The following is a 25256-nucleotide window of genomic DNA, read 5'->3' on the forward strand; positions in this document are numbered from 1 at the left end:
TTTGTTAGTGTGCTCAGTTAGAATTTGGCCTCTGCTGTATTCTGTCAAATTGTCCTCTTTATCCTTTCTATAGCTCTGAGTTTAACAGATGTTTAGAGTAGATGATAACCAGTGGTGATTGTTTTTTAATGTGCACATTTTTCTTTATTCAAAAAGATGGCTTTCTTTTTATTTGACGTGTAGTTTTTGCATTCTCTAACCCAATTTTCTTATACATTTGGGACTTCAATTTGTATCTGCCTATAAACAAACTTATTTATAATTACAATTTTTATCCCTGCCAAATCTTCCCTGTGTATAAATTGGTTATCACTAGGTTCTAAAAAGTTTTTATAGAGTTAATTTGAAAAGCTGTTCTTCATAATTGTGTACAGTTTCTAGAGTTTTACATTTATGGACCTACCTTGCATGCAGTATCTTTGAGACAGAAAAAGTGTAGGCTGTTCTCAGAATGTTGGAGTGAGAAAGTAAGATGTCCTGCTGCCAAATATAAAGTTGTTTTTATACTGTCTCTCTGCTGAAAATCCTTTTTATTTTTCTCCTTTAAGCCTTCCTCTGATTGAGTGTACTCTCTTCTTTTCTAAAGTTATAGTTTTTTGGATATAGTTTTTTGGTTATACTTGTTTAACAAACTTTTTGTCAGCTACCATTTGGCAGCTCACTTTCACAACCCTCACACTCCTCTTTTTACCTACTTTTAGTTGTTTGGCAAACATCTATATTTTTGTACAACTTTGGCAAAAATGATTTATCAGTGTAGCTCTATACCTGTTGAATAAAAATAGTAGAAATTATACATCACAAGAAATAGAACCTTATTAAGAATTTTCTTTAAATTTAACTTTTAAGTTCAGGGGTACATGTGCAGGTTTGTTATATATGTAGACTTTTGTCATGGGGGTTTGTTGTACAGATTGTTTCATCACCCAGATATTAAGCTTAGTATTTCATTAGTTATTTTTCCTGATCCTCTCCCTCCTCCCACCCTCCACCCTTTGCTGGCCCCAGTGTGTGGGGTTCCCCTCTATGTGTCCATGTGTTTTCATCATTTATCTCCCACTTATAAGTGAGAACCTGTGGTGTTTGGTTTTCTGTTCCTGTATTAGTTTGCTAAGGATAATGGCCCCAAAACCATACAAATTCTGGAAGACAACCTAGGCAATACCATTCTGGACATAGGAACAGGCAAAGTTTTCATGACAATGCCAAAAGCAATTGCAACAAAAGTAAAAGCAAAACAAAAAACAAAAGCAAAACAAGATTTAATTAAACATAAGAGCTTCTGCACGGCAAAAGAAACTGTCAACAGGGTAAACAGACAGCCTACAAAATGGGAGTAAATTTTTGCAAACTATGCATCTGACAAAGGTGTAATAACTAGCATCTGTAAGGAGCTTAAACAAATTTACAAGAAGAAAGCAACCCCATTAAAAAGTGGGCAAAGGAAATAGATAGTTTTCAAAAGAAGACATGCATGTGGCCAACAATTATATGAAAAAACGGCTCAGTATCACTGATCATTAGAGAAATGCAAATCAAAGTCACAATGATATATCATCTCACACTGGTCAAAATGGCTATTATCAAAAAGTCAAAAAATAACATATGCCAGGAAGGTTGTGGAGAAAAAGGAACACTTATACACTGTTGGTGGGAGTCTAAATTAATTCAGCCATTTTGGACACATGCACGTGTATGTTTGTTGCAGCACTGTTCACAATAACAAAGACGTAGAATCAATCTAAATGCCTATCAGTGGTAATCTGGATAAAGAAAATGTGGTAAATATACACCATGGAATACTATGCAGCCATAAAAAAGAATTCTTAAAGGTTGATTCTACATCTGAAAATTACTTGAAATTAAACTAAAAAAGCCCAGTGTTTAAATTTTTTGGCATTTGACATTAGAATATCCATGCTATGGAGAAAAAGAAAACTTTGAGAATATTTTTTAAACAGAGAGGAAGAGCATACTGTACTGATATCTTGAAGGATTTCAAGCTAAACTAAAAAATCAATAGAAAAAATAAAATTACCACTAAAGGAAGTAAAGAACAGACATTGTAGTACAAAATTGAATAAGAGGATTGGAAGAACACCTTGAGAAACCCTCACAGAAGCAGAGGAAACAATGAGAATGATAAAAGAGAATGTGCTAATTTTGGAGACCATGGATCCATTATCATATATCCATAATATAATATGGATCCATGTCGTCATTTCCAAAAAAAGACATAAGAAAAATGAATGAAAACAGTTAATAGAGCATAAATTAATATTATTTTCCTGACCTGAGAAAAGACCAAACTTTTTTTTTTTTTTTTTTTTTAAGAGATAGGGTATCACTCTGTCACCCAGGATAGGGTACAGTATTGCCCTAGTAACCCAGACTCTAGGGTGCAGTGGTGCCATAGTTCACCACAGCCCTGAACTCCTGGGCTCCAGCTATCCTTCTGCCTCAGCCTCCCAAGTAGCTGGGACTGCAGGCATGCACTACCATATTTAAAAATTTTTTAATTCCTTGTGGGGACCTTACTGTGTTGCCCGGGCTGGTGCAAACTCCTGGCCTCAAGCAGTCCTTCTGCCTCAGCCTCCCAAAGTGTTGGGTTACAGGCACGAGACGCCGCACTCCGCCACACCAAACTTTTTATATTGAAAGTATTGATTATCAAAAACACATATAATAAAAAGAGAACAGGCCAAGTGCAGTGGCTCATGCCTGTAATCCCAGCACTTTGGGAGGCCAAGGTGGGTGGATCACCTGAGGTCAGGAGTTTGAGACCAGCTTGGCCAGCATGAAACCTCGTCTCTACTAAAAATACAAAATTAGCCGGGCGTGGTGGTGCATGCCTGTAATCCCAGCTACTTGGGAGGCTGAGGCAGGAGAATGGCTTGAACCCGGGAGACGGAGGTTGCAGTGAGTCGAGATCATGCCACTGCACTCCAGCCTGGGCAGCAAAGCAAGACTCCGTCTCAAAAAAAACAATACTTAGATACATGCTAGTATGTTTGTTGAATAAAAGAACATCAATAAGCTTGTCTAATCTTCCTAGGTTGTTGAAAAGGAACTAAAATCAAGCTTCACCTCCGAAAATATAATGCTCATAATGACCTGTGCAAACAGTTTTGAACAAAAATGATAATTCCAGGAAGAAGGGGAAGCTAGAAAATTGAGAGTTTTAAATCAGAAGCAGCAGTTCAATTGAGAATAAGAATTGACTGGATTCAGTTGTTTAGCTAATGATAAGAAAAAGAAAAAATGACATCCCTTTGACATTTTCTTAGTTATTCCACAAACATATCTGCATAATTTATATTTTATTGTATTTTTCTTATCTTTTTAAAGGTAAGAAATCATAATATACTTTTTTTCTTTTTTTTATCATTCAATTTCTTTTTTTTTAATTATTATACTTTAAGTTCTAGGGTACTGTGCACAACGTGCAGGTTTGTTACATATGTGTATAGTATACATTTTCTTTGTTGTTTCCCGTATGTGGTTGGGATAGCATTTTGAAGAGATGGTCCTTCCACCTGCAAAGCTATTTGTATATTAGAATATTTAATTCTCCTGGGGACTGGATTAAAAGCCAGTGAAAATGCTTCAGGCATTTTGACAGGTAAACCAAAACAAAGTAAAATACCACTTCCACACATTTCCAAATTCTTCTCCCTTGCATGCAGTCCTGCCAAAATTAGGAACCACTTTTTTTTTTTTTTTTTTTTTTTTTTTTGAGATGACGTCTTGCTGTGTCGCCCAGGCTGGAGTGCAATGGTGTGGTCTCGGCTCACTGCCTCCTGGGTTCAACTGATTCTCCTGCCTCAGCCTTCTGAGTAGCTGGGATTACAGGCATGCACCTGCACGCCCGGCTAATTTTTGTATTTTTAGTGGAGACGGGGTTTCACCATGTTGGCCTGGCTGGTCTCAAACTCCTGACCTCGTGATCTGCCAGCCTCTGCCTCCCAAAGTGCTGGGATTACAGGCATGAGCCACCTTGCCCAGCCTAGTAACCACTGTTTATCTATTAATTTGTACTCAGGGTGTTAATAGAGCACATTAATTGATTTTTTGAATATTGAACCAGGCTTGCATATCTGGGATAAACCACTCCATACCTTTTTTGTTTTTTTTTTAACTATACTTTTTTTAAAAAATGCTCAACTATCCACAGGCCCTTATGGTTTTGGTTTTTTTTGGGGGTTTTTTTTTTTTGAGGTAGAGGTTTGCTCTTGTTGCCCAAACTGGAGTGCAATGGTGCGATCTCAGCTCACTGCAACCTACACCTCCCAGGTTCATGTGATTCTCTTGCCTCAGCTCCTGAATAGCTGGAATTACAGGCGTACACCACCATGCCTGGCTAATTTTTTGTATTTTTAGTAGAAACAGGGTTTCACCATGTTAGCCAGGCTGGTCTCGAATCCTGACCTCAGTTGATCTACCCGCCTTGGCCTCCCAAAGTGCCTGGGATTACAGGTGTGAGCCACTGCGCCTGGCCAACATTGGATTTTTTCAGTTGTATTACCAGTTTTATGTTCAAAACTCCTTTAAGAGGTTCTATTTTTATGCATTGCCTTTACTTAACCCAATCTCTTCATTTGTAAATATGTAAATATTATGTATTTAGAAAATATGTAATGGTAAAGTTTGAAAGGATGCCTGAGTAACCAAGAACAGTGGTTTCCTGGGGTGGAAGGAGGGGAACATTGGAATGGACAAATGGGAACAAGGGTGTGAGTGAAGCTTTTCACTATATAATCATTTATAAAATGGACAGATTGATCGGCTGACACTAAAGTTCTTGTCAGTGTTCTAATCCTGTGAATTATGTCTAGAATATTTAAACTATTGATAAAAGACCAGCATCTACAAAACTTTTAAGTTTTCTTATTATTGTTGGTTAATTTCATCTCCAGAATTTAGTTATTAGTTTTGTTCAGAAACATTATTTAAATAAATCAGCCTCAGTACTATGGTGCGTATGAATTAAGCCATACTAAAGGTACACATCCAAAATAAAGAAACAAGTCAGAAGCCCCCAAGGAATATATTGGCCAAGTGTATTAGACTATTATTTTGGCTAGTCAAACACATTAGGAAAGCCTACTGTAAGAAATGAAATAGATCAGATATTGCTTTCGATAACCTTTTACTTTAGTATTCTCAGCAATGTTGGTAAATATTTATTAGCTGATAAATTATGTGGCAAATGTTCTACAAAAATTAGTTAAATCGGATTACGTGTGTGGAGAAAGATTGGCATTAAAAGTACATTAGGTTGTCCTTTTAGGATAAGTCTATTGAGCATTTCTTCTTCTGGTTATTATATTGATAATTTGAATAACAGAAAGTAATTTTTTTGGTCGTGCATGGTGGCTCACGCCTGTAATCCCAGCACTTTTGGAGGCCTAGTTGGGTGGATCATCTGAGGTCGAGAGTTCGGGACCAGCCTGACCAACATGGAGAAACCCCATCTCTACTAAAAATTCAAAATTAGCCAGGCGTGGTGGCACATGCCTGTAATGCCAGCTACTCAGGAGGCTGAGGCAAGAGAATCGCTTGAACCCAGGAGGCAGAGGTTGCAGTGAGGCAAGATTGCGCCATTGCACTCCAGCCTGGGCATCAAGAGCGAAACTCTGTCTCAAAAAAAAAAAAAAAGCAAAAAGGAAAAAAAAAGAAAGAATTTTTTTTTTATTGAAGTATAGTTTATACCTGAAGTTCACTCAATTTAAGTGAACAATTCAGTTATTTTTTTTTTTGCAAATGTACAGACTTGTGCAATGATTACCACAGTTTAATTTTAGAACAGATATATATACCCTAAAAAGAAACCATGTACCCATTCATAGTTACTCTTTGTATCATTAGTTTACCATACCTAATTATGTATGTAACTTTGTATAACTGACTATAAAATATGATAAAAGTAAGTACTATGCAATTTCCAGAATTATTCAGCCTTCTAGGTTTGTTTTGAAGACTTGGTAATTTTGAACATGGACATTTTCTTTGATGATATTTCTTTATTTGGACACCAAAATTATTTAATAAAAGCAAGAGTGGTGAGAATAATTTGAGTACGAGGGGATTGCTTTTGGGAAATGAGAATTTTAAAATTTCCTTCTTGTTTGGAGTTTACAAATGAATTCATGAACAGAAGAACGTCATTGAATGTAAAATTACAAATTTATTTAAAGATTTCAATTCAAATAATTTAGTAGGGAAATTTATGAAGTCATTCAGATAAGACAAAGATTTTATGTAATAATATTTTGTCATTCCTTTATTTCCTTTATTTTAGCTTCGCAGAATCAAGAACGGCTATGTGCATTTAAAGATCCATATCAGCAAGACCTTGGGATAGGTGAGAGTAGAATCTCTCATGAAAATGGGACAATATTATGCTCAAAAGGTAGCACCTGCTATGGCCTTTGGGAGAAATCAAAAGGGGACATAAATCTTGTAAAACAAGGCAAGTGATACTTTCCTTACCTGAAATGACTGTTTTATACAATTGATATTTATCTAAAAAGGACATGGAAGTATGTTAAAATCCTGTTCAGAAAAACAGTGAATTTAAAAGTGTATATATAAAGCCAGGTGTATCCACAAGCCCCAAATTTATAAAAGGCTATTTATTTTTAGATTATTTTAAAAACATCTTTCTTATAATGTTATACATGCCCGTTCTATGAATTTTGGAATATATAGAGAACTACAAGGAAAACAAAAGTCTACAATAATATACTCTTTAAAAATATTTTTACTGGCCAGGTGCGGTGGCTCACGCCTGTAATCCCAGCACTTTGGGAGGCCGAGGTGGGTGGATCACGAGGTCAGGAGATTGAGACCAGCCTGGCTAACGCGGTGAAACCCCGTCTCTACTGAAAATACAGAAAATTAGCCGGGCATGGTGGCGGGCGCCTGTAGTCCCAGCTACAGGCTGAAGCAGGAGAATGACATGAAGCTGGGAGGCAGAGCTTGCAGTGAGCCGAGATCCCACTACTGCACTCCAGCCTGGGCGACAGAGCGAGACTCTGTCTCAAAAAAAAAAAAAAAAAAATTAGGAACATACTGTATAAACAATTTCATATCCAGTTTTCTCCACCTTAATTATAAGCATTTTTCCATGTCTTTAAAGAATCTCTGAAAACCTTTTTAACTTTTGCACAACATATCATTGTATATATGTATCATAGTTTACTTACAGCTTATTCTGTTGGTAGACATTATGTTATTTTCATGTTTTCACTGTAATGCATAGTAAAACACAGTTGTTCAGTGAACAACTTTAAACATAATTTTTTGATTGTATGTGATTGTTTCTTGAAATATATCCCTTGATGTAGAATTATTAGGTTATAAGATATATCAACATTTTAAAGACTGTATAAAAATTTCCATGTGGCTTTCTAAAAGTACTGTTCATTTATATTCCCTCTAACACTGTATGAAGGTGTCTGTGTTACTGAATCATTTTTCTTTTTTTATTTTTTATTTTTTGAGATGGAGTCTCGCATTGTCACCCAGGCTGGAGTGCAATGGTGGGATCTCGGCTCACTGCAACCTCCGCCTCCCGGGTTCAAGCGATTCTCCTGCCTCAGCCTGCCAAGTAGCTGGGACTACAGGTGCGCACCACCACGCCCAGCTAATTTTTGTATTCTTAGTGGAGATAGGGTTTTGCCATGTTGGCCAGGGTGGTCTCGATCTCCTGACCCTCATGATCCGCCCACTTCGGCCTCCCAAAGTGCTGGGATTACAGGCATGAGCCACCGCGCCCAGCCATTTTTCTGATATATATTATTTATTTATTTGTTATTTTATTTTTGAGACAGAATGTCACTCTCACTCAGGATAGAGTGCAGTGGCACATTCATGACTCACTGCAAACTTGACCTCCTGGGCTCAAGCAATCCTCCCAAGTCAGTAGGACCACAACCAGGCACCACCATTTCCAGCTAATTTTTAAGTGTTTGTCGAGATGTGGTATGGCTGTGTTGCCCAGGCCAGTCTCAAATTCCTGGGCTCAAGTGATCCTCCTGCTTTGGCTTCCCAACGTGCTGGGATTCTAGGTGTGAGCCACCGTGCCCAGCCATATTATTTTTTAAACCTAGAACAATATATTTGGTATAGACAAAAATGAAACCTTACTCTTGCTTTAATAATTCTTCGATTAGCTGGGTGCAGTGGCTCACACCTGTAATCCCAGCACTTTGAGAGGCCGAGGCAGGCAGATCACCTGAGGTCAGGAGTTTGAGACCGGCCTGACCAACATGGAGAAACCCCATCTCTACTAAAAATACAAAATTAGCTGGGCATGGTGGTGGCACATGCCTGTAATCCCAGCTACTCGGGAGGCTAAGGTAGGAGAATCGCTTGAACTCGGGAGGTGGAGACTGCAGTGAGCTGAGATCGTGCCATTGCACTTTAGCCTGGGCAACAAGAGTGAAACTCCGCCTCAGTAAATAAATAAATAATTCTTAGATTAATCATGCAGTTAAACCTTTTTTGGTGGCCTTTTCCCCCCCATGAAATGTCTTTGGTATCCTTTACTATTTTTCTGTTTCTTAAAAATATGTTTCCTGTTGATTTGCAAAACTGTTTCATAGCTTACATGTGCTGTCACATTTGTTGAAATTACTGCTTAGTTTGTTGTTTTTCTCTTAGTTTTATCATATTGTCTCCTTTTTTGTATTCATATTGATTTATAGGATGTTGGTCTCACATTGGAGATCCCCAAGAGTGTCACTATGAAGAATGTGTAGTAACTACCACTCCTCCCTCAATTCAGAATGGAACATACCGTTTCTGCTGTTGTAGCACAGATTTATGTAATGTCAACTTTACTGAGAATTTTCCACCTCCTGACACAACACCACTCAGTAAGTAAAGTAACCAACTTTTCTTTGTATTTCCTTTCTCCAAAGATTTGCAAAATATAAAAAAACATAAAAAACATTCAAGGTTGAAGCCAGGCGTGATGGCTCATGCCTGTAATCCCAGCACTTTGGGAGGCCGAGGTGGGTGGATCACCTGAGGTCAGGAGTTTGAGACCAGCCTAGTGAAATCCTGTCTCTACCAAAAGTAAAAAATTAGCCGGGTGTAGTGGTAGGTGCATGTAATCCCAGCTACTCAGGAGGCTGAGACAGGAGAATTGCTTGAACCTGGGAGGCAGAGGTTGCAGTGAGCCAAGATTGCGCCATTGAACTCCAGCCTGGGCAACAAGAGTGAACCTAAAAGAAAAAAAAAAAATTCAAAGTTGATAGGAGTGAGAGGTAGAGTTCCAGCATCATAAGATTACATCTGGCAAACACCTGAAATCCGAAAGAGATGCACCAGGACTTCCAAGGCATCAATATATTACTAAATAACTTTGGTAAAATATAGTACTGGCCAGGCACGGTGGCTCATGTCTGTAATTTCAGCACTTTAGGAGGCCAGAGCAGGAGGAGCATTTGAGCCCAGGAACTGAAGACCAGCCTGGGCAACATAGTGAGATCCCATCTCTACCAAAACAATAAATAAATTAGCCAGGCGTGGTGGCGCGCATGTGTAGTTCAGTTATTTGGGAGTCTGAGATTGGAGAATTGCTTGAGCCTAGGAAGTTGAAGCTGCAGCTATTGTGCCACTGCCCTCTAACCTAGGTGACACAGCGAGACTCTGTCTCAAAATAAAATGTAGAACTTTCCAACCTGTATGGAGGGAAATTTGGTTAAGACAACTACATGTGTGCTTACTCTTTCACCTAGCTTTCACATTTCTTGGAATTTATCTGGAAGATACATCTTCAATAGTACGAGTATACATAGACATTGAGTTGTTTATTGCAGTTATTTGTAACTGCACAATATTAGGAAGTAAATGTCCAAGAATAGGAGATTAGTTGAAATATACTATGGTACATACATGTAATGGAGTACCAACTATACAGCTATAAGAAAAAAATAAGATCTCTATGAACTAGCACAGAGTGATTTTCACCGGTAATATTAGATGCAAAAAGTATATATAGTAGGCTCTCTTGTATAGGACTGGAAGGAAAATAAAAAAGCCTATCTATTATTGACTTATCTTTAAAAAAAGAAATAATAAATTAGAAAATAATGAACTTGGTTATTTATAAGGGATCCAAGGAATGAGACAGAAAGAATATGGAAAGGAGTGAATGTTCTCTGAGTGTAGCTTTTTTTTTGTTTTTGTTTTTTTTTGGTTTTGTTTTGTTTTGAGACGGAATTTCGCTCTCGTTGTGGAGGCTGGAGGGCAATGGCACGATCTCGGCTCACCACAACCTCCGCCTCCCAGGTTCAAGCGATTCTCCTGCCTCAGCCTCCCTAGTAGCTGGGATCAGGCATGTGCCACCACGCCCGGCTAATTTTGTATTTTTAGTAGAGACGGGGTTTCTCCATGTTGGTCAGGCTGGTCTCAAAGTCCTGACCTCAGGTGATCCACCCGACTCAGCCTCCCAAAGTGCTGGGATTACAGGTGTGAGCCACCGCGCCCGGCCTGAGTGTAGCTTTTTGTATGTAGTTTTTACTGTTGGCATCGTGTCACTATTCTACGTAAGCAAAAAAAAATTAAGTACCTAAGAATGGAAAGGAGAAAAATTCCTCACAGTATAAGCAAACTGAAATAAATGAACCCAATTTTATTTTTATTTTATTTATTTATTTTTTTGAGACAGAGTCTTGCTTTTGCCACCCTGGCTAGAGTACAGTGACATGATCCTGGCTCACTGCAACATCCACCTTCCGGGTTCAAGTGATCTCCTGTCTCAGCCTCCCAAGTAGCCAGGATTACAGGTGCCTGCCACCACGCCCGGCTAATTGTTGTATATTTAGAAGAGATGGGGTTTCACTGTGTTGGCCAGGCTGGTCTCAAATTCCCGACCTCAGATGATCCGCCCACCTCGGCCTCCCAAAGTGCTAAGATTACAGGCCTGAGCCACCGCGCCCGGCCCCAATTGTATTTCCTATTACTATAATAACTACCTTGATACCAAAGTTATTGAAAGATAAGGGGGAAAAAAAAAAGCCCTGAAGAGAAAAAGAACTAATCCAAGTGATTTATAAGCACAGTATTTGACTATATACACTCTTGTGCAAGATGTGGTATAAAGGATGGAGGAGAATTGCAAACAAATACTGAACTCTTTTGCGAAGATTTGTCTTTTAGTAGTGTGGGCAAAGCAATTCTGAAACCATCGTACATGCATTATAGGATTAAGAAAATGAGTTGAGGCTGGGTGCAGTGGCTCATACCTGTAATCCCAGCACTTTGGGAGACTGAGGCAGGCAGATCACGAGGTAAAGAGATCAAGACCATCCTGGCCAACATGGTGAAACCCCATCTCTACTAAAAATACAAAAATTAGCTGGGCGTGGTGGTGCACGCCTGTAATCCCATCTACCCAGGAGGCTGAGACAGGAGAATCACTTGAACCTGGGAGGCGGAGGTTGCAGTGAGCTAAGATCACGCCATTGCACTCCAGCCTGGGCAACAAGAGTGAAACGCTGTCTCAAAAAATAAAAATAAAAATAAAAAAAGGAACCAAAGCTTCTTAGAAAAATGATTTATCCCAAGACTGGAGCAGGATAGATACAAGATAAGCCTGGGACATCTTGTAATGTTTTAATAATTTTTGTAAGAAAGTAAGGAAAGAGCCTGTAATCCCAGCACTTTGGGAGGCCAAGGCAAGAGGACTACTTGATCCCCGAATATCACAACCAGCCTGGGCAACATAGACCTTATCTCAAAAAAAATTAAAAAGTAGCCAGGTGTGGCACATGCCTGTAGTCCCAGCTACTTGAGAGGCTGAGGTGGGAGGATTACTTGAACTTGGGAAGTCAAGGCTGCATTGAGCTGTGTACTCCAGCTGTACTCCAGCCTGGGTGACAGTGAGACCCTGTCTCAAAAACAAAACAAAGCAAAAAAAGGAAGGAAAAGTACCTAAAAATATCATGGAGACTTGTCATAAGGACACAGGAGCCAGCTGGAAGGAACTCCCACTGGCTAAATCTGGGTCAATTTGAGTGCTAAACAAGTACATTAACGAACTGTGAACCACTGGAAGGAAAATGAATCATGAGTAGAATGTCAAGTGCCAACTGGTAAATGTAGGATTGCTGGAGTTGGCAGCTTATAATTCTGCAACCATTGTGTTAAGGATTGGATCAGGCAAGAATCATCAAAGGATCCTAAATCTAGGGGCAGTTTCAATGATGAGCCAGGATATTTGCATGCCTCCCACATATCTCAAGGGAAAAATTAGTAATTAAAAAATGGGAAAACTGGACACCTTGACCAGATAATAAAAGTTAACATTATTAAAGAAGGACACATGGAAATCCATGATACCTAGAGAAGGACACGTAACTAATATAGTACTATATTCCAGTCAAGAATGCATAACCTGAATTTAATCATGAGGTAATATCACACAAACCCCAAATTAGGAATGTTCTATTACAAAAAGGGGGATTGCATTTTTCAAAAATGTGAATGTCATATAAAACAGACTGTGGGAAAGGTCTAGGTCAAAGGAAGCAAAAAAGACTGGACAACTAGGCAGTGCCTGTCTTTTACTGGATGAGAAGAATGTGATAAAGGACATGATGATTAGAGAAAAATGTTGTTTCAATGTTAAATGTGCTGAAGCTGATAACAATACTGTGGTTTTATAAGAGAATAACCATATTCTTAGGAAATAATCTAAGAAGTGTTCAAGAATAAAGGACCATGATTCTACTGTGTATTGGTTCAAAAAAAGGTGTGTGTGTGTGTGTGTGTGTGTGTGTGTGTATGTAGAAAGAGAGAGGTAATAAAAGCAAACAGTAAAATGGTATCAATAGGTGAATAGGTAAATCTGGGTAAAAGTATATGGTGTATTCTTTGTACTATTCTTGTGACTGTTGTGTAAGGTTTAAATTATTTCCAAATAAAAAGTTTAAACAATTTTTAAAGTTTAAAAAGTTAAAATATAGCACATCTCAAGAATTGTCTTAGTCAACAAATTTTAACAGACCATATTCTAGGATCATCAGTTTTGGATTATTTCCTTTGATTTGTTGATGAAGCACTAAACTGAAAGCAATAGGAAATTTTCTTTATAGCTGTAGTTTCTACCTACTGAAGGCCATTAGCTTCTATTAGGAGATTGTATTGAATTGGATACATTTATTTTTCACAAACACAACAAAGTCTCTAATTTTCACTTGTACCTCTAGCTAGATGAAAGAGAGAAAGTGGCCAGGTGCGGTGGCTCACACCTGTAATCCCAGCACTTTGGGAGGCCAAGGTGGGTGGATCACCTGAGGTCCGGAGTTCCATCAGCCTGGCTACCATGGTGAAACCCCGTCTCTACTAAAAATACAAAAATTAGCTGGGCATGGTGGCACGTGCCTGTAATGCCAGCTACTTGGGAGGCTGAGGCAGAAGAATCACTTCAACCCAGGAAGCGGAGATTGCAGTGAGCCGAGATTGCACCACTGCACTCTAGCCTGGGTGACAGAGACTCCGTCTCAAAAAGAAAAAGAAAGAGAGAAAGTGAATTTGTTCATACATCATCCTCAAAGATCTTTACAGCTGCCTTACATTTCAGATTGTTACCCAGGTCTTAGTTTAGTTTACTATAACCTTTTGACCCAAAAGTAGGAATATTGCCAGCTAGGAATCAGTAGTGCTATTGCAATAAAAAGGGAAAGTGTTTTAAGTAAAGCGCTCTAATTTGGAAGCATTAACTCAATTTATATATTTTGTTCTTGAGACAAAAAAATTGAGTGAAGTGAAAGTTGGCAAACAAGATCAGTTTTGGCTTTTGCACTAACCTCAAGAAAAATAACTACTGTAATATCGAATGTCAGACATTTAGTCTGCAATTGCTAGGTGTTTAACCAAAATAAAAATACTTTTATCTGTTGAAGTTTAAAGAAAGAAATTAAAATATAAAATTCAGAAACAGAACTTTTGCTCATGGTCATATAACAATAAATAGAAAGTTTGGTGATGGTGAGTTTTTTCTCCTTTAAAATTTTCCATTATGGCAGGGCACAGTGGCTCATGCCTGTAATCCCAGCACTTTGGGAGGCCAAAGCAGGCAGATCGCTTGATCCCAAGAGTTTGAGACCAGTCTGGGCAACATGGAGAAACCCCATCTATACCAAAAATACAAAAATTAGCTGGGCATAGTGGCGCACACCTGTGATCCCTGCTACTTGGGAGGCTGAGATGGGAGAATCGCTTGAGTCTGGGAGGCGGAAGTTGCTGTAATCCAAGATTGCGCCAGTGCACTCCAGCCTAGGCTACAGAGTGAGAACCTGTCTTAAAAAAAAATTAACATAAAAATTTTAACAAAAACACATTTTAAAATTACAAAAAACTGGCCAGGCGCGGTGGCTTACGCCAGTAATCTCAGCAGTTTGAGAAGCCAAGGCGGGCGGCTCACTTGAGGTCAGGAGTTCGAGACATCCTGGCCAACATGGAAAAACCCTGTCTCTACTAAAAATAGAAAAAATTAGCTGGGTGTGGTAGTGGGCGCCTGTAATCCCACCTATTCGGGAGGCTGAGGCACGAGAATCGCTTGAACTCAGGAGGCGGAGGTTGCAGTGAGCAGAGATTGTGCCATTGCACTCCAGCCTGGGTGACAGAGCGAGACACCATCTCAAAATAAATAAATAAAATAAAATAAAATAGCCGGGCGCAGTGGCTCATGCCTGTAATCCCAGCATGTTGGGAGGCCGAGGCAGGCGGATCATGAGGTCAGGAGTTCAAGATCAGCTTGGCCAATATGGTGAAACCCCATCTCTACTAAAAATACGAAATTAGCTGGGCATGGTGGCACACCCCTGTAGTTCCAGCTGTTCGGGAGGCTGAGGCAGAAGAATTGCTTGAACCTGGGAGGCAGAGGTTGCAGAGAGCCATCATGCCACTGCACTCCAGCCTGGGCGACAGAGCGAGACTCTGTCTCACCAAAAATAATAAAATAAAAAATAAAATTACTAAAAACTGTGCAAACTTAGCAAAGAAATAAGTGGATCGCCGGGCGCGGTGGCTCACGTCTATAATTCCAGCACTTTGGAAGGCCGAGGCAGGTGGATCATGAGGTCAGGAGTTCGAGACCAGCCTGGCCTATATAACGAAACCCCATCTCTACTAAAAATACAAAAAGTATAGCCAGGTGTGGTGGCATGTGCCTGTAGTCCCAGCTACTCAGGAGGCTGAGGCAGAAGAATCTCTTGAACCTGGGAAGCGGAGGTTGCAGTAAGCTGAGATCGCGCCACTGCACTCCAGCCTGGGCAACAGAAAGAGATTCTGTCTCAAAAAAAAAAAACAAAAACAAAAAAACAAAAAAAAGAAGTGGGTAGTGTGGGAAGACTGTGGAAAGGTTATTTTTTATTTTTATTTTTTATTTTTTTTGAGACGGAGTCTCACTCTGTCGCCCAGGCTGGAGTACAGTGGCTCACTTGGCTCACTGCAAGCTCCGCCTCCCGGGTTCACTTCATTCTCCTGCCTCAGCCTCCTGAGTAGCTGGGACTACAGGCACCTGCCACCACGCCTGGCTAATTTGTTTTTGTATTTTTAATAGAGACGGGGTTTCACCATGTTAGCCAGGATGGTCTCGATCTCCTGACGTCATGATCCGCCCACCTTGGCCTCCCAAAGTGCTGGGATTACAGGCGTGAGCCACCGCGCCTGCCAAAAAGGTCACTTATTATTCCTATAGTTTTGTATTGTTTGAATCTTTAATTTAAAATGAGAATATATTCATGTATTATTTGTGTAACCAATAACCTGCTTGTTAATTTGGAAAAAGAGAAAAATGACATAAGTAGCAAGGAAAAAAATAATCTCCAGTAGTCTCTACATCTATATACAACCATTGTTAATATTTTGAATGTTTCTTTCCAGTCTTTTCTCTTTTATTTTTGCATAGCTGTATTTGTAATATACATCCATTTTAGATCCTGCCTTTTTGTTTAACATAAATATTTTCCAGGTTACTATATATGTTTCATAGTTGTCAGGTTTTTGTTTTGTGTTGTTGTTTTTTGATTCAGTCTCGTTCTGTTGCCCAGGTGGGAGTGCAGGTTTTTTGTATTTGTATTTTTAGCAGTTTGGCCAAGCTGGTCTCAAACTCCTGACCTCAGGTGATCCACCTGCCTCGGCTTCCCAAAGTGTTGGGATTACAGGTGTGAGTTGCCGCGCCCGGCCACATTTTTATGCTTTTTCAAAATACTAGTGTAACATCTCATGTACCCCATAAATATATATACCTACTATGTACCCACAAAAATTAAAAATTAAAAAATACATATTAATGTAGAAGGCACAGGACAAGAGAAATATAAGGTTGCATCCTTTAGGAAAATATTAATTCTTTAATGCAGTAGTAACAAAATTCCATTTACACATTATTTATTGTTCATCAGACAGTTTTCATTCTGAAGTTTTGCTAGCTCTGCACTTCTGAATGCCAGCCTCTGCCCTGTATCTACCCTACCTACTTACCTTGCTCCTCTTCTCTCAAAAAGTAATCCTTTTTCATGTTGGAGTTTTTAAAATTTTACATTACTTATTTGTCTGATGAACAAAGCAAAACCTGTTAACTGACCTGGCTTTAACTAATAAACTCAGTGGAAGCTTTTCGTCTGTAAAATCTAAGTCCTGGCCGGGTGCAGTGTCTCACGCCTGTAATCCCAGCCCTTTGGGAGGCCAAAGTGGGCGGATCACCTAAGGTTGGGAGTTTGAGACCAGACTGATCAACATGGAGAAACCCCATCTCTACTAAAAAAATGCAAAATTAGCCGGGCGTGGTGGCACATGCCTGTAATCTCAGCTACTTGGGAGGCCAAGGCAGGAGAATTGCTTGAACCCGGGAGGCAGAGGTTGCAGTGAGCCAACATCGCAGCATTACACTCCAGCCTGGGCAACAAGAGTGAAACTCCATCTCAAGGTAAAAAAAAAAAAATCTAAGTCCCAAGCATGTATGGTGGAATTGACCAGTGTTTAATAAATATCTTCTGAAATACTAGACAGAATTGGTTGCAGACTATGAAATAATTTCCATGTCTTTATTTCAACAACTGCAATTTTTATTGTCTTTTTAGGATTTCCAATTCCATGTGTGTCCCTCTCTTCCTGCCTTAACTGTGTCTCATTTCCTTATAATGTGCTCTCTGATTACTGAACATTTTCTGCATATTTTCATATGCAAAAACTAATTACCCATCTAATAATTATTTGGTGGTTTCAGATACAAACGTCCTATAATAGAGTCATAGATACATGAAAACATTTAAAATACATTCAAAACCAAGATGAGACTAGCCATGATTTGAGTAACAAGCATCTTTAAAATAATGTTAAATAGGCCGGGTGCGGTGGCTCATGCCTGTAATCCTAGCACTTTGGGAGGCCGAGGCGGGTGGATTGCCTGAGTTCAGGAGTTGGAGACCAGCCTTGGTAACACAATGAAACCCGTCTCTACTAAAATACAAAATAATTAGCTGGGTGTGGTGGCATGCGCCTGTAATCCCGGTTACTTGGGAGGCTGAGGCAGGAGAATTGCTGGAACCCAGGAGGCGGAAGTTGCAGTGAGCTGAGATTGCGCCATTGCACTCCAGCCTGGGATGCAGAGCGAGACTCAAAAAAAATAAATAAAATAAGTTAAATAATAGTTGAACAGACACAACTTTGACTAAGAATACACCGACAACTTCAATATACTGTTTTGAGCACTTCTCAAAATGTCTCATTAAAAACAACACATTTTGTATTAGCTGTAATATGAAATTAGCTTAATCAACTGCCAAAGAAAAAAAAAAGGATAATTTGAGGGAGAGAAGCATAAGGTTTCACTTGATTGTTTGGAATGTTATATAGTGTAATGATTAAGAGCATAGATCATCAATCGTAGTGCCTGGGTTAAAAACCTTGCTGTTAAACTTGCTAAACATAACCTTGAGCACATTATTTAGCCTCAATGCATCAATTACTTCATATGCAAAATAGTATCCAATTTATGTGGGTGTTTAGATTAAACAAGATAATACACTAAAGTGCCCACATAGAGAAGACATTCAATAAATAACAGTTACTTTCTTAGGAAATAACTGTCTTTAAGTCATTTTAGAAACTATTACAAACATCCTCCCCCATATCATTTTCCTTTTACCATAAAGGATACTTTTCTGCTAATTTTTATTTATTATGTATGAAAGCCTATATTCTGTGATTTTTTTTTAATTTGAAGGATTGTTATTGAGTTTCCTATGATATTTGTTGTTTCCTATGTTCTTATACTTGAGAAACAGAACACATACTATTTCCTGCATCTTTCATACACAGAAAAAAAATAAAAGCTAGGCCAGGAGCGGTGGCTCACGCCTGTAATCCCAGCACTTTGGGAGGCCAAGGCGGGCGGATCACAAGGTCAGGAGTTCGATATCAGCCTGGCCAATATGATGAAACCCTGTCTCTACTGAAAATACAAAAATTAGCTGGGCATGGTGGCAGGCGACTGTAGTCCCAGCTACTCAGGAGGCTGAGGCAAGAGAATAGCTTGAACCTAAGAGGCGGAGGTTGCAGTGAGCCGAGTTCACCCCACTGCACTCCAGCCTGGGTGACAGAGTGAGACTCCATCTCCAAAATAAATAAATAAATAAATAATAAAAGCTATAGGAAGTTGTTCCTGAAAAAACAGATATTCTGCCTTTTTTGCTCCAATTGTATATTTGTAAAAGTGTTTAGCAATAAGTAAGAGGCAGTGGATCCTCATTGTTCCTGAATTCCGTTTTGCCCCCCTTTTACTTGCTAAAATGTATTTGTAACCCCAAAACCAATATTCACAGTGCTTTCATGGTCATTCCTAGACATGCACAGAGTGGCAGAAAATTCGAGTCACCCAAGGTGCACGTTCCTAGCTTAGGTTGAACAAGGCTATGCTCTGCCTTCTTGTTTCAGTTCTCATACTGTAAACAAGTATCTTTTTCAGTCTATTTAGTGGTATTCTTTTGCATTTTTATGCTTTTTGTTGCTTTTGTGGTTTGAAATGGCCTGCAAGAGTGGTGCCAAAGTGCTGTCTAGTATTCCACAGAACAAGAAGGCTATGATACACCTTCAGGAGAAATACGTGTGTGAGGTAAAATTCATTCAGGCATGAATTATAGTGCTGTTGGCCATGAGTTAAGTGTCAATGAATCAACCATATACAACCATATACAGTACGTTAAATAAGTTGTCTTTAAACAGGAAAACATAAAAGAAGGCTATGTATTTGGAATGGGTTGACAGAACATTGTGACTTGAGGCTCTTTTTAAGTTAGCAGGGCATGGTAGCATGTGCCCGTACTTCCAAAGTAGTCCCAACTGTTTGGAAGGCTGAGGTGGGAGGATCATTTGAGCCCAGGAGTTTAAGGCTACAGTGAGCTATGATCACTCTACTGCACTCCAGGTGGGGCAGCAGAGCAAGACCCCTCTAAGAAGGGCCAGGCATGGCAGCTCACACCTGTAATCCCAGCATTTTGAGAGGCTGAAGTTGGTGGATCACTTGAGCCCAGGAGTTTGAATAGTAACTTGGGCAACATAGCAAAACCTGTCTCTACAAAAACAAAACGAAACGAAAGAACAAAAATATTAGCCAGTTGTGGTGGTGCATGTTACAGTCTCAGCTATTTGAGAGGTTGAGGTGGGAAAATTACCTGAGCCCAGAAAGTCGAGGCTGCAGTGAGCCATGATTACACCACTGCACTCCAGCCTGGGTGACAGACTGAGACCCTGTCTCAAACCATAAATAAAAATAAAAAAGAAGAAAAAAATCAAAAGTGTATATATTGTGGTAGGCAGCTTCTGACATGGTTCCCAATGATCCCTGCCTCCTGGTATTCTCACCCTTGTGTAATCCTGTCCTTCTGAATGGGAGCTAGACTTAATAACTTGATTTTAACAAATTAGGCAAAAGTGATGGTATATCACTTCTGTAATTAGGTTTTAAAAGACCATGACTGTTATTTTGCTGATGTGTTCTCTCTGGCTCTTCTTTTGTGCTTGCTCTGTTGAAGAGGGCCACCTGACAAAGAACTGAGGTCACTTAACTTGCCAATACCCAGCAAGGACTGAGGCCCATAGTCCAACAATTTGTGAACCCTGCCAACAGCTATTGAGTGAGCTCAGCAATAGATACTGTCTTAGTTGAGTCTTGAGATGACTATGGCACCAGCGTACACCCTGATTACAGTCTTGTAAAAGATCCTGGCAGAGCACTTATATAAACAGTATGTAGATTCCCATAGAAACTGTGAGATAATACAATTTTTTTAATAAAAAAAAGTAGAGCAGTTTAGGTTGATAGCAAAATTGAGAGGAAAGAAGAGAATTCCCATTATCCCCTCCCTGCTCCCACACATGCATAGCCTCCCCCATTATCAACATTCCCACCAGAGTGGCACATAATACAGTTAAGTATTTGTATTTACACATTAAAACCTCCAAACACATGCTTGAGATGGGGCGTGCAGTAATAAGCACTACTGTGTTTTAAGCTTTGGCAGCTTTTATTCTTTCCTCCCAACTTTCAATTGTTATTTTCTTTCCATTTCCAATTTTTTAACCTTTCTCTACTTGAAAATAGTGACCAGTTTCTTTTTGGTTATAGTCATCCTAATGTGTATGATGTAATGTCTCATTATGGTTTTGGTTTTCATTTCCCTAATGAATAATGGTGATGAGCATCTTTTCCTGTGCTTCTTAAACATTGTGTATTTTATTTGGTAAAATGTTAATTCAAACCCATTGCCCATATAAAAATTGTGCATATTTGTCTTTTTATTGTTGAGTTGTAAAAGTTCTTTTTACATAGTAGATACAAGTCTCATTCTTTGGCTTGTCATTTTACATAGTTTTGACATTTTTAATGAAGTCTAATTTACCTTTTTTTATTTTGTCACTCTGAAACCATTTTCTTTTTCTTTTTCTTTTTTTTTCTTTTAAATGGAGCCTTACTCTGTCACCCAGGCTGGAGTGCAGTGGTGCGATGTCAGCTCACTGCATCCTGGGTTCACACTATTCTCCTGTCTCAGCCTCCCGAGTAGCTGGGATTACAGGTATGCGCCACCATGCCTAGCATTTGTATTTTTAGTAGAGATGGGGTTTTGCCATGTTGGGCAGGCTGGTCTCAAACTCCTGACCTCAGGTGATCTGCCTGCCTCGGCCTCCCAAAGTCCTGGGATTACACGTGGTGTGAGCCACCACGCCCAACCTGAAACCATTTTCTAATACATAGTCACAAAGGTTTGCTGTTGTGTTTTCTTCTTGAGGTTTTATAGTTTTAGCTCTTACATTTAGGTCTGTGATCCATTTTGAGTTAATTTTTGTATATGGCATGAGGTAGGGAGTCCAACTTCATTCTTTTGTTTGATATCCAGTTTTCCAGTATCTTTTGTGGAAAATATTATTTTTCCCAATTGAAAAGTCTTGGTATCCTTGTCAAAAATCAATTGACAGGCCAGGCACAGTGGCTCATGCCTGTAATCCCAGCACTTTGGGAGGCTGAGGCAGGTGGATCATGAGGTCAGGAGATCGAGACCATCCTGGCTAACATGGTGAAACCCCATCTCTACTAAAGAATACAAAAAAATTAGCCAGGCGTGGTGGCATGTGCCTATAGTTCTAGCTACTCAGGAGGCTGAGGCAGGAGAATGGCATGAATCCGGGAGGTGGAGGTTGCAGTGAGCCGAGATCGCGCCACTGCACTCCAGCCTGGGCAACAGACCGAGACGCCGTCTAAAAATAAATAAATAAATAAATAAATTGACCATAAGTGGAAAAGTGTATTTCTGAACTCTTAATTCTATTCCATTCATCAATATATCAAGGATCCATTGATCCTTATGCCAGGACCATACTGTCTTGATAACTATTGCTTTGTAATTAGTTTTAAAATAGAGAAAGCTGAGTTCTCCAACTTTGTTCTTTTTCTTTCTCTTCTCTTTTCTCTTCTCTTCTCTTGAGAAGGAGTTTCACTCTTGTTGCCCACACTGGAGTGCAATGGTGTGATCTCAGCTCACTGCAACCTCCGCCTCCCGGGTTCAAGCAGTTCTCCTGCCTCAGCCTCCCGAGTAGCTGGGATTACAGGCTTGCACTACCATGCCCAGCTAATTTTTGTATTTTTAGTAGAGGCAGGGTTTCACCATGTTGGCCATGGCTGGTCTCGAACTCCTGACTCAGCTGATCTGCCTGCCTCAGCCTCCCAAAGTGCTGGGGATTACAGGCGAGAGACACCGTGCCTGGCCTGTTTTTCTTTTTCAAGATTATTATGGCTGTTTTGGGTTCCTTGCATTTCCATATGAATTGTGATCAGTTTTCCATATCTGAAAAAAGACAACTGGGATTTTGATAGGCAGTTTGGGGAGTATTGCTATATTAACAATAGAAAGTCTCTTAATTCATGAACACAATATCTTTCCATTTATTTAGACCTTCTTTCATTTATTTCAACAATGTTTTGTAGTTTACTCAGTGTACAAGTCTTACAGTTCTTTTGTTAAATTTATTCCTAATTATTTTTCAGAGCAGTTTTCTGTCTTTAGTCAAGACAGCTGCATGTAGTGTACGTACATTACAATAAATTATTTTGTAAAAATTTTAGCTGTGGTAAAATACACAAAATGTGAAATTTACCATCTTACCATTTTTAAGTGTACAGTTCAGTATAGTTCATATTGTTGTACGACCAGTCTCCAGAAGTCTTCACCTTCAAGTACTGAAACTCTGTACCCATTAAATAACAACTCACTATTACCCCTTCTTCTCAGGCCCTCCAGCCACCCTCTACTTTCTGTCTCTATGAATTTGACTACTCTAAGTATATCATATAAGTAGAATCATGTCATATTTGTCTTTTTGCAACTAGCTCATTTCACTTAGCATAGTGTCATGAAGGTTCATCCATCTTGTAGCATGTGTTAGAATTTTTTTGAAGGCTGGATAATATTCCATTTTACGTAAATACTACATTTATTCATCCATTCATCCATCATGGACACTTGAGTTACTTCTACCTCTTGGCTATTATGAATAAAGCTCCAATGAATGTGGGTATACAAATATCTCTTTGAGACCCTGCTTTCAATTCTTTTGGATGTATACCAAGAAATGGAATTGCAGAATCATATGATAAAAATGCTATTTTTAATTTTTTTTTTAAGAGACAGGGTCTTGCTTTGTTGCCTAGACTGGAGTGCAATGGCACGATCATAGCTCACTGTAACCTTGAACTCCTGGGCTCAAGTGATCCTCCTGCCTCAGCCTCCCAGGTGTACTAGGATTACAGGCACATGACCCCATGCCTGGCTAATTTTTTTTTTTTTTTTTTTTTTTGAGATGGAGTCTCACTCTGTCGCCCAGGCTGGAGTACAGTGGCATGATCTCGGCTCACTGCAACCTCTGCCTCCTGGGTTCAAGCGATTCTCCTCCCTCAGCCTACTGAGTAGCTGGGATTACGGGCACCCGCCACTATGTCCAGCTAATTTTTTTGTATTTTTAGTAGAGACAGGGTATCACCATGTTAGTCAGGCTGGTTGCAAACTCCTGACCTTGTGATTCACCTGCCTCGGCCTCTCAAAAGTGCTGGGATTACAGGCATGAGCCACCACGCCCGGCTGCTACCTGGCTAATTTTTAAATTTTATTTTAGAGATAGGATCTTACTATGTTGTCAGGCTGGTCATGAACATTCAGCTTCAAGTAATCCTCCCACCTCAGCCTCCCAAAGTGCGGCGTGAACCACTACGCCTGGCCTAGTTTTAATTTTTTGAGAACCTACAAGGGTTCCACTTTCTTCACCTTCTTGCCGTCACTTGTTATTTTTTTTAAATAGTTGCTGTCCTAATGGGTGTGAGATGGGATGTCATTGTGGTTTTGTTTTATATTTCCCTAATGATTGGAGATATTGAGCATCTTTTTATATGCTTGTTGGCCATTTGGAAAAATACCTATTCAGGTCCTTTGCCCATTTTTTAATTGGGTCATTTGTTTTATGTTGTTAAGTTGTAGGAGTTCTTTATATATTCTGGATATTAACCACTTATCGGATATATGATTTGCAAATATTTTCTCCCATAGCTTGCCGTTTCACTCTTTTGATTGTATCCATAATGTGCAAGTTTTTATTTTTGTTTTTGTTTGTTGGTTTTTGTTTTTGTTTTTGTTTTTTTTTGAGATGGAGTCTCACTCTGTCGCCCAGGCTGGAGTGCAATGGTGTGATCTCAGCTCACTGCAGTCTCTGCCCCCCACCCCTGTACCCACCCAGGTTCAAGCCATTCTCCTGCCTCAGCCTCCCAAGTAGCTGGGATTACAGGTGTGTGCCACCACATCTGGCTAATTTTTGTATTTTTAGTAGTGATGGGGTTTTGCCATGTTGGCTGGGCTGGTCTTGAACTCCCTGACCTCAGTGATCCGCCCACCTAGGCCTCCCAAAGTGCTGGGATCTATTATAGGCATGAGCCATCACGCCCAGCCCAAAGTTTTTACTTTGGATACAGTTCAATTTATATATTCTTTTGCTGCCTGCAAGAGGTAATTCTTTATTTGGTATTGGAACTTGTTACTCAGAAATGTGTTCTTTTGACCGGGTACAGTGGCTCATGCCTATAATCCCAATACTTCGGGAGGCTGAGGTGGGAAAATCATTTGATGCCAGGAATTTGAGACCAGCCTGGGTAATATAGTGAGACCTTGTCTCTGAAAAATAAAAAGAAAAGTTAGCTGGGCATAGTGGTGCACACCTATAGTCCTAGCTACTCCAGAAGCTGAGGCAGTTGGATCACTTAAGCCTAGGAGTTTGAGGCTGCAGTGAGGTGTGATTGCATCACTGCACTCAGGCATCATGAGAGAGTATCTTACTCTATATAACTAACCCAGAAGATGATAAAAATTTGAAGTAAGATTTCTATACATTGCTTTTAAACTATGGTAAAGTCAAAAAATTTTAAGTTGGGAAGCATCTGTATTTCTCATTTTCAACTGTTACAGGAACTACTTTAAACAGCACAGATATTCTAATCACATCACTTTGGTTGTTCCCCCAATACTTGTCTGTTGTTTAAAAATCAAGGCTTTGTGTTATAATACGCTGTTCAGTGTCAGTGTCTAATATTTCCTTCCTTCCTTCCTTCCCTCCCTCCCTTCCTTCCTTCCTTCTTTCTTCCGAAAAAAATAAGGCCGGGCGCGGTGGCTCACGCCTGTAATCCCAGCATTTTGGGAGGC

The 25256-nt window shown here is 39.6% G+C and overlaps 1 protein-coding gene across 2 annotated transcripts in view; it reads left to right on the plus strand.

The window, feature by feature from the left end:
- The window catches only part of BMPR2 (bone morphogenetic protein receptor type 2), a 196854-nt gene that overhangs the window by 88620 nt on the left and 82978 nt on the right, over positions 1–25256 (plus strand). For both annotated transcript variants that reach the window (XM_054479150.2, XM_063648353.1), the window contains exons 2-3: positions 6302–6472; positions 8712–8882. In XM_054479150.2, the coding sequence (XP_054335125.1) occupies positions 6302–6472; positions 8712–8882 (342 nt within the window). The remainder of the gene's footprint in view (positions 1–6301; positions 6473–8711; positions 8883–25256) is intronic.

The sequence above is a fragment of the Pongo pygmaeus genome, chromosome 11, assembly GCF_028885625.2.
Source record: "Pongo pygmaeus isolate AG05252 chromosome 11, NHGRI_mPonPyg2-v2.0_pri, whole genome shotgun sequence".
NCBI classification, from domain to species: Eukaryota; Metazoa; Chordata; class Mammalia; order Primates; family Hominidae; genus Pongo; species Pongo pygmaeus.